The 9,952-nt window shown below is 35.3% G+C and overlaps 2 protein-coding genes across 2 annotated transcripts; both read right to left on the bottom strand.

Annotated features, from left to right (window-relative positions):
• Positions 1 to 821: 821 nt before the first annotated feature.
• On the bottom strand, positions 822 to 1,757 carry LOC106001136 (olfactory receptor 4A5-like). The gene has a single exon (XM_013036264.1). It carries the CDS (start codon positions 1,755 to 1,757, stop codon positions 822 to 824), a length of 936 nt encoding a protein of 311 aa, XP_012891718.1.
• A 4,760-nt stretch (positions 1,758 to 6,517) lies between these two features.
• Positions 6,518 to 8,066, bottom strand: LOC106001135 (olfactory receptor 4A5-like). Its single transcript, XM_013036263.1, has 2 exons — positions 7,146 to 8,066; positions 6,518 to 6,634 (listed from the first exon to the last, which is right to left on the bottom strand). Exons 1-2 carry the CDS (start codon positions 8,064 to 8,066, stop codon positions 6,518 to 6,520), a joined length of 1,038 nt encoding a protein of 345 aa, XP_012891717.1.
• Between the last annotated feature and the right edge of the window lie 1,886 nt (positions 8,067 to 9,952).

Raw genomic sequence — 9,952 nt, 5'->3', positions numbered from 1 at the left:
GTGAACACACTGTACAGAGGGGTTACAATTACATGGGCAGGTTAATGAGTACATTTCTTATCAAGCATTGCAGCCTCCTCCTTTGTTTACCCTTCACATCCCTTCCCAGCCATGAATACATTTCTTATCAATCATTGTTGCCTCCTCCTTTCTTTCTCCTTATCATCCCTGCCCTCCTATCCCCCCCTCTCCTGCCGCCAAAGTCACGAAGTTTGTTTTTTGACATAACGTTTTGTACCTCTCATTGTTGCCATGGGTCCACCTGTATCCTTATTTAAACAATGTTTTTTCCCTTCCCCTCCACAAATTATACCAACATCAAATACAGTGAAAACAGGGGTTATGCCATGGGGGAGGGATATACAAAGCAACAAATAATCATCTTATAAATATATTAGAAGCAATAGCAAGAAAGAAAAGTCATTCGAGTTCTTATCCAGGGGTTGATTTCACCTAACATCAACTTGTCTGACCATGTCTGCTTTAAAAAAAACTGTATGAGAATATTTTTAAGCAAAGGTAAATTCAAAATTCCTACTACTCAAAAATACATAATGATAGTGTAGAAAAGGACCAACAGCCTGCCACCAATGGCTCATTTCTGAAATCCTATCTACTAAGGAGGCTAATTACCAGTTAATTATCAAAAAGATGGGAAGAAGAGCAGTGGCTCAAGTGGTGGAGCACCTGCCTTTAAGTGAAAAGTTTAGGGACAGTGCCCAGGTCCTGAATGCCAGCCCACCCTTAAAAAACAACAGAAATAGAGAAGCTTGTATAATCCATATAATCAGTATATTGGAATATATATATGTATGTCATGTTCAGCCTGGTTCTCTAACTCCTGTTGATACTTTACTCCAAAGTTTTCCCATGGAATTTTTCATCTCTGAATTTCTCAAGGTATAGATCAAAGGATTCAGCATGGGGGTGACAATGGTGTAGGAAACAGTCACATATTTATCAATGGGCAAGTTGGAAACAGGTCGAACATACATAAAAATACAGGGAAGGAAAAACAGGACAACCACCGTGATGTGGGAGCTGCAGGTGGACAGGGCTTTGCGCCTCCCCTCCTGACTGTGAGTCTTAAGATTGTTCAGGATGACGCCATAGGAGATGAGGAGGAGAATGAAGACCACCGTACAGATGGCGCCACCATTAGCAACCACAGTGAGGCCTACAACATAGGTGTCGGTGCACGCAAGTTCCAACAGTGGGAACATGTCACAGGCAAAGTGATCAATGATATTAGGACCACAGAAAGGGAGATTATACACAATGACAACTTGAACAATCGAGTGTCCAAAACCTCCAGCCCAGGTCACCAGCAATAGGAGGATGCAAACTCGTCGATTCATGATGGTCAAATAATGCAGTGGCTTACAGATGGCTACCCAGCGATCATAGGCCATCATCACCAAAAGGAACACCTCAGCACCCCCAAATAAGTGTGCAATGAACAGCTGGATCATGCAAGCTTGGAAGGAAATTGTCTTTATCTCACAGAGGAAGTCTGAAATTATTTTGGGTGAGATGGCTGTGGAATAAAAAGCATCCATGAATGATAGATAAGCAAGGAAGAAGTACATTGGGGAACCTAAGGAAGGGCTGGCAATAATGGTAGCCACAATGAGCAGGTTGCCTACCATGGTCACAATGTAGCTGAGTAACAACAGGATGAATAATACTTTTTGCACATCAGGATCCTGAGTAAAGCCCAGGAGGACAAATTCTGTGACATTGTTTCTCCCTGCCATCATTTGCTCTTCTATCAGGCTGGCTATAGAGACAGCAAGTCAGGACAAGAGGACTTTTCAGGAAATCATGGACAGGACTAGGACCCTGTGCATCATGAGGACAGCTCCATTGTGTCTACTACATGGCGAACACACAGAAAATATTTAGTTCCCATCTGCTGAGTTCCTCTTCCAAGAAGCACATCAGCACTTTTGGGGGACAATCCTATTTCCTCTTGGATTGCCAGGTTAGGCTACAAGTACAGCCTTCTACCCCAAAGTCAGTAGTTCCCTAGAGAGAAGAGTAGAGAAAAGTGTATCTATTCTGTATACATTTAAAACTATGTATGTTACCACTTGACACAAATCTCAACAATCACACAAGGAAAATTTTTCTCCCTTTATGATACCTATCATGCTCCAGTACATATAATTCCAAAATACAACTACTAACATAAATTCATCCTTTTACCTTGCTATGTTTGTAGAGAATAACATTTCAACATGATCTGTGTAACACCAAAATTTACATTTGTCCTTCACACCAATTCAGTGCTATGAATTGCTCTATTAGAGGACTTGAGAGACACTTTCAAGTTCCAAAGTAGATCCAGTATTAACATGAGTCATTAAATATCAAGAATTCTGACTCTGAACTGTATCAAATAACTCCAGCATTATTTAGTTCACTTGTAGTTATGACAATTACTAAATCTATTGATGACCACCATTTTTATTAGTAGCTATAATTCTGTCCATTTCCTTCAAGTCTATACCAATTCCTAACATATTTACCTACCTTCTCTGTTATGATTTTTTGCAAACATTTTAAACTAACCCATTTTAGCAAACATTTAAAGCTAACTCATTTTTCTCACCAACTATTACATCAGGATCTAAGTTTCTATATGTAAGCTTTACTAGTTACTGGGGAAGCTCAAAACAGAACTTCAGAGTTGAGATTCAAAAGAGAAGTACCATGTGTTTTACTACGTATCAGCAATGTAGCAATACTTTTCTGTGAACAAGCGTATTTTGACTAAGTGCAACTAAGAAAATGTCATTTGTGGGAATTCTATGGTGAATAATACATACCTAGAGTCTGAGTTTCTTTCTTAAAAAGGCAGTTGTGAGAAACATTCTACATGTCTCATTCATAATATTGACCCATTCAATATTATGATTTGTGGTAGTCTTGCTTGATTATATAGATGAATTAAGGCACAACTTCTAAAGACCATAATATAAATATTTTATGTCCATTTTTGTCTCTTCAACATCTTCTTTTTGCCTACATAATGCCTCTACTCATCACTTTTTAGAGCTGTATTTCATCAGGGCAATCCTTTTATTGGTCAGTTTAATTATTTGAATATTAGAGCAAAAATAGAGTTTTCAAACTATATCATACTTAAAACATATAAACTTTCCTGTAAGTTATCACACAGTTGCTGATGCAAAAGGGAAAGAATAATATGAGTATGTTTCACTTAAACATTAAAATAATGTTATTATTAATGTTATTAATAAATAATATATAACATTGTAATTATGTTATAAAATTATAATTTGTGATATAATAACTTAATGTTATTCACAAGTAATATAGGTTAATAATACAAAAATAATAAATCATAGATTAATAAATAATAAAATTAATGCCAGTTTTACAAACATGACTTTGAAACTGATAGACTTACCATTACAAAAAATACCCAAATAGTACATCATATTAACTAATAAATCCAACAGAAATAGAGAATATACTAATCTGATCATAGATTTTCCTATATATGCATACTAGCACATTTGCTGGAATCATATAAAGGTGTATGCATAAAAGATAGCATTAGCTTTCAGTGTTCCCTTATAGTCTAACAAATTTTATATAATATCCAATTTAAATACTATCATTGAAATATATGCAAAATAAGTACATTTCTTTGTTAACATATCATGCAAATTATAATATTCCATAAACTACACAAATGAATTTTGGTGTTTTTGTTATGCATCTTATATGCATCATTTCTTATTTGGAACAATAGGAAAAAACACAATCAGGCCATGCTATTTAAACCTATTAGGATTTGTATATTCTGATTAAATTCTGTGACTTGCCAACAAATATTTACAATTTCAGATAGCACTTGTGAAGTTACATGTCCTCTAACATATTGGCTATATTTTAGTGTATCACAGGACCAGTTAACTAGTATCCCTTCCCCAGGTTTTACTCACTTACTTCTTAAGTAATATCCTCATTATAGAAAAGTCAAGTTATTTTATTGAGGGTGATTTCCGATAGTTCCATGTGCCTGTGAATCTTCATAGAACACATGGAAATATATGGCTGGTTAGCTGACCTAGATATCACCAAGTGGCTACAACAAACAAACCAACACAGGATTCCCATTATTGGTCTTTCAGAGGATTGTAAGATTTTCTTACCTAAAATCTAAATGTATTTAAATAAAATGCCAATAGCTACAAGATGGTATACAAGGTGCTGGGTGCTCTTACCTTCATAGGAAATGAGTATGAAATCTTTCCATGGCTATAAAAAACTGACCTGACAAAAATTCACCAAAACCATTACTTACTAGCATAAATAAACAAAAATATAACAACCATAAAATCACTTATTTTTCCTCTTCCATTCAATTGAGATGAAGCATCAATCAATCTGCCACAGATTTGTGTATCTAGTTTCTAGATCATACAATGATCATGTTTAAATTCCATACAGAAGGTTATGTTTCTTAGTATAGAAGATGGAAGTTCTCAGAGATAGAAGCACACTCTTGGCTCTTTCAGTCACTCAAATAGCATCATCCCAAATGGTGTGTGTTTCCTCCTTATCAGAGTATGTCCACATGCTTAGAACAAATTTAGCCTTCCACAAATGTTTTTATAAGCAATCATGGATACAACATCCATCAGGACACACATAGAACGCTAAATACCAACTGAAGACATATTCAAACTTGGACTGATGATGAGTTTTCAGAAACCTTTCTAGCCATTTATCAGGAAAACAGTACCATTACCTATGTATGAAGAAAGACTGTGACCTTTTGTATCACCTCTCTGCTTTAATAGGTTAGCTTGTTAGAATAGCTGGAACTAATTCAAATGAAGCAATCACTCCTAAACAGGTTTCTTCCCCCCTGACCAATCCCTAGAGGAAACAGACTTGGATCCTGTGAAGAATGAGTAGTTGGGTGCCAACTGATAGGAGCTTATAATTTATAAAGAAAATTTCCAAGTTGTAATGATTGAAAAACTATGAGTTACAAATGATGAACTACTTAGCTAAGGCAAGTTCTATCTAAAAGAAACCAGGTGAAGGAAACCATAATGATCTCCAATCTGTCAATTCAATCCTTTAATTTCAATTTGAATTATTTGAATGTCTATTTCCCACATTCAGATATTTATTAGTTTGGCCATTGTATATCATCTTTTGAGAAATAGCTATTGAAGTCCTTCACCTCCATTAACTGATTGTTTAGAGTGTTTTTAGTTTCTTATATATTCTGTATAATAACACTCTGTCAAATTAAGTGTCTTTCTCACCCAGTCAATTGGGTGACAAATAGTCGTAGACTGTTCCCTCTACTCGGTGGAAGCTTTTGTGTTTGATAAATCTTGTAGTTGTCAATATTTTGTTGCTTTTATGATTTATCCAGAACTTTTTGCCCAATCTATTGAAGAATTTCCTCTTTGTTAACTTCTTTTCACTCATATTACCTTTAAGTAGTTGTACAAAGGAGTTGCCCTTTAACAAAGCAGTTTGTGAATATAATATATCTTGATCAATTTCACCTCCTTCAGCATCTTTACCCATCCCTTTCCTACCCCTCCCCCCTCACTCCCCTTAATATTGTAGTGTATGTGTTGGATTCTAATCAGCATTTTCCTCCTTTTCTCTCTTTTTCTCTGTTTACCTCATAGTGTGAAGGCTTTTCTCCACTTTGAGTTGGTTTTGGTAGATGAAGAACAATAAAAGTTTGAACTTCATTCTTTGTGGATTTCCACGTTATCCATTACCATTCATTGAGTAGGTTTACCTTTCCCCAGTGCAAATTCTTGTTAAATGCATTGGATATAATTAGGTTGTAAATACAAAATATTTGGGGATCACCAATTAGAAAAAATTAGCATAGCATGCATAATATCCATAGACCAGTTTATTACATATCCACATCTGCTAGTTTGATTCTTTAGTGAATATCAGGATATAGATATATAGGATGTATAAATTGTAGTGTACCTGGAACAACAAAACTACTGGAACACTGTGAGATGATAGGCATGTTAATTTGCTTCACTTCACTGAATATTTTGATATTAGTACAGCTCTTATGCCATACTGTATAACTAGGCAAAATAAAACATATTTCAACACAAAGCAAAATAACCACAAAATATAGATAAGGTACCATATTTCAGTGAAAATAAATAAACATACATCCTGCTTTTTTATGTTTCAAGATGAAAGTAGATGGAAAAAACTTTCCCTTTTATGACATACATTTATATGCCAACGTGTTATTATACCAAAATATACTCTTTGCATCTCTATTACAAATTTTTGCAGTACAACCTTAAGAAAACATTCCACTTATACATACAACACATTTATTTCATCAAGTCAGGATGACATACTTTGACTATTTTTAAATAGCTAAATTTTACATTAGGTGGGGAATTTTGAAAATGCATGTTTACCACATTAACATAGTTTTAAAATCCAAGTATTTTTCTTTCAAGAAGAACTAGAGTCTGCTTTTGTCATCAACCACAATTACATCTAACAACACTTCCACAATAGTGTCATTGGCAGTACTATCTGTCACACAAATATCCTGAGTGGAAAATACACAGGCAGTGATCTGATAAAAATATCAAATGTTGATCAAAAAGGAACAACACATTTATCAAAATCCCTTTGGTCCCACAAATTTGTTGAAATCTACTTTTATAAATATGATGATAACAAATTTTAAGCCAGTAGCTTATTGTGTAGCTTTTTTTATTTTATTTCATTTTGTGGCTTTAAAAAGAAAAGAAAAAAAAACCACCTTCCTTAAGGTTTACTTAATCCGAAATAAGAAAAACAATTAGATGACCACTTTCCTTAAGGTTTACTTAATCCGAAATAAGAAAAACAATTAGATGACAAGTTATACCTTTACCTATAATAATACAGCTTTTAAACCAGTGACTTGTATTTTCTTAAAATCAATTACAAAACTAATAGATAACTTATTTATATTTCAGGAGATCTTTTGCTAGATTTATACATTCCAACACAATTAATTAAACTACATCACCTTCGTTAGAATGTGGTCACTGTTGGCCACGTTTGAATTCGTATCCTGTTCAGCACAGACTCTTTCTTACTTGACCCTGAAATTTTTCACACCAGAGTTTCTCCATACACTTTTTCATCTCTGAGTTTCTCAATGTGTATATCAAGGGATTCAACATGGGAGTGAAAACTGTGCAAAAAACGTTTACAAATTTATCAGCGGGAAGATTGTAAACGGGTCTGACATACATGAAAATACAGGGAACAAAAAACAGGACAACCACCATGATGTGGGAGCTGCAGGTGGACAGGGCTTTGCGCCTCCCCTCCTGACTGTGAGTCTTGAGATTGTTCAGGATGATGCCATAGGAGATGAGGAGGAGGATGAAGACCACCATACAGATGGCTCCAGTGTTTGCAACCACAGTGAGGCCTATGGCGTAGGTGTCGGTGCACGCAAGTTCCAGTAATGGGTACATCTCACAGATGAAGTGGTCAATGACATTGGGGCCACAGAAAGGGAGATTATACACGAAGGCGAGCTGACCCACAGAGTGTGCGAAGCCTCCAATACAGGCCACCACCAAGAAGATGATACAAACCCGTCTACTCATGATGGTCAAATAGTGCAGTGGCTTACAGATGGCCACATAGCGATCATAGGCCATCACCACCAGGAGGAACACCTCTGCACCGCCAAACAAATGCACTATAAAAAGCTGACCCATGCAAGCATCGAAGGAAATAGTGGTTTTATCATAAAGTAAGTCTGTAATCAGTTTGGGAGAGGTGGCGCTGGAAAAAAGAGCATCCATGAGAGAGAGATAAGTCAAAAAGAAGTACATCGGGGAGGCCAACGAAGGACTGGCGATAACGGTCACCACGATGAGCAGGTTGCCCACCATTGTCACAAAGTAGCTGAGTAAAAACAGGACAAATAAGGCTTTTTGCACATCTGGATCCACAGTGAGGCCCAAGAGGACGAATCCTGTGACGTTGCACCTCTTGCCCATTAATCTCCACAAAGCTTGCTTCAGAAAGATGGGAGCTGAGGAGAAAAGTGAAAATAGAAATGAAACTACGATCTCTTATGTCATGGAGCACAGCATCCTTACATCTTCGACTCACAGTCAATATTGAGTTAGCATCTACTGAGTTCCTCTTCCAAGAAGCCCAATAGACCTATTTGTGGATGATTCTATTTCTCTGTGGAAATTCCTTGTTAGGCTAGAGGTACAGCGTTCTGTCATAAGGTCAGTAGTGCTCAACTGAGAAGAGTAGAAAAATATAGATTCATTGTTCACACATTTAAACTTTCCTATATAAAATTGGTTACTATTTGACAATAATCTCAGCAAACATACAGAGAAAAAAATTCTCCTTTTATAGAACATACTAGGTAGTGGCAGGTTTAGTGCCTAAACATATCAACTAATAATTACTCAGTCCTGCTCTTTGATATACTTGTGGACAGCAACTTTACCCTATGATCTGAACGGCATGATAATTAACATCAGTCCTAGAGCATCCATTTTAATTCTGTGACTCGCTGCATTAGAGGTCTGGCCTTCAAGTTTCAAAGTACATCAAGTATTCACAGGACTTACGAAAACTCAAGAGACTTGATTTGTTAAGTATTATTCAACACAATTTTGAATATAACAATGTCTAAATATGACCCTAACTGTCAGATTTATCAGAACCTGTTATTCTGTTCATTTTATTCTAACCCATACCAGTTGCTAATGTATTCATCTTATGTTCATCTACATGACTTTTAGCAAACATTTAAAATGAACTCATTACCCACACCAACTACATCAGCAGCAAGTATGATGTTTAGTAGTTCCAGAGTAGTTACATATAAAAAGGGAGAAAAATACAAACTTTTAAAAAGTTGGGAAGAGTAGGGTATGATTTTATATCTAAGATACTGGGAAGTTAAATTACAACTCACTATCAGATCCCCAAAACAGTATATTGTTAGAGTTAAATTAATACACTCTCATTAAAAAGCTTGTGTCTGAATCTTTTTTAATTTAGCCTCAGCATGCACGCTATAAAAAATACAGGGTTGCAACAGATGAGTTTAAAGTCTTTTACAATCCAGCTACATACAGCATTACAAGAAAAACCTTGTGTTTCTCACTGTGTTTTTTTTTTCATTTTAACATTTACACAGTCAAACAAGAATATCCAAGTGTATTACAATTTGCTGAAAAATCCTGCCAGTGATAAATGGGATGAGATGTAATATCTACTGTAACACATGAATGACTCAGGAACTATTCAATGTGCAAACGCAGATAGGACTCTAAAGAGTATAGCACTTAAGCACCTCCCCATGTAATTGTTTCATCAACTTACTTACATGGTATTTCTAGCTCCAAAACTTAGGGCTATTTTGTTGTTACATATAAAGTTTATAGGGTACTGCTCAGGAACTTGTGAACTCTAAATAAATGATATTAAAATTATTGTTTCTTAATGTTTCACTGGAATCTTTGTATCTGAATAAATCAGAGGCATCTCTATCAAGTTAATAAGAATCACAAGGGAAATGTAGGCATAGATAAATGAAAAGAAAGTATATCTCTAATTCATGATACCTCCTTGAAGACAGAATAAAATCACATGTTATAGTAACTATTTTAAGAGATATAGGAACTAACAATATTTACCTGCATTTCAACTAATGCATTTCAATTAAAACTAAGAAAATTTCATTCAAGAGACTCAGTTACTAAAGAAGGTATTAATGTAATCAAAGACTTTAGAATTTGTGTATGCTAACATCTTTTCCGGGATAATCTTAAAGACATTCACACAAAAACCTCATAAATTACATTAATAAATTTTTAATGTTTTGTTAGTCATATGATATCTGTCACTTGTTATT

Source organism: Dipodomys ordii, unplaced genomic scaffold, assembly GCF_000151885.1.
Source record: "Dipodomys ordii isolate 6190 unplaced genomic scaffold, Dord_2.0 Scaffold270, whole genome shotgun sequence".
NCBI lineage: Eukaryota > Metazoa > Chordata > Mammalia > Rodentia > Heteromyidae > Dipodomys > Dipodomys ordii.
Note: the sequence above shows the minus strand (reverse complement) of the source record. Positions and strands in the feature narration are given on the sequence as shown.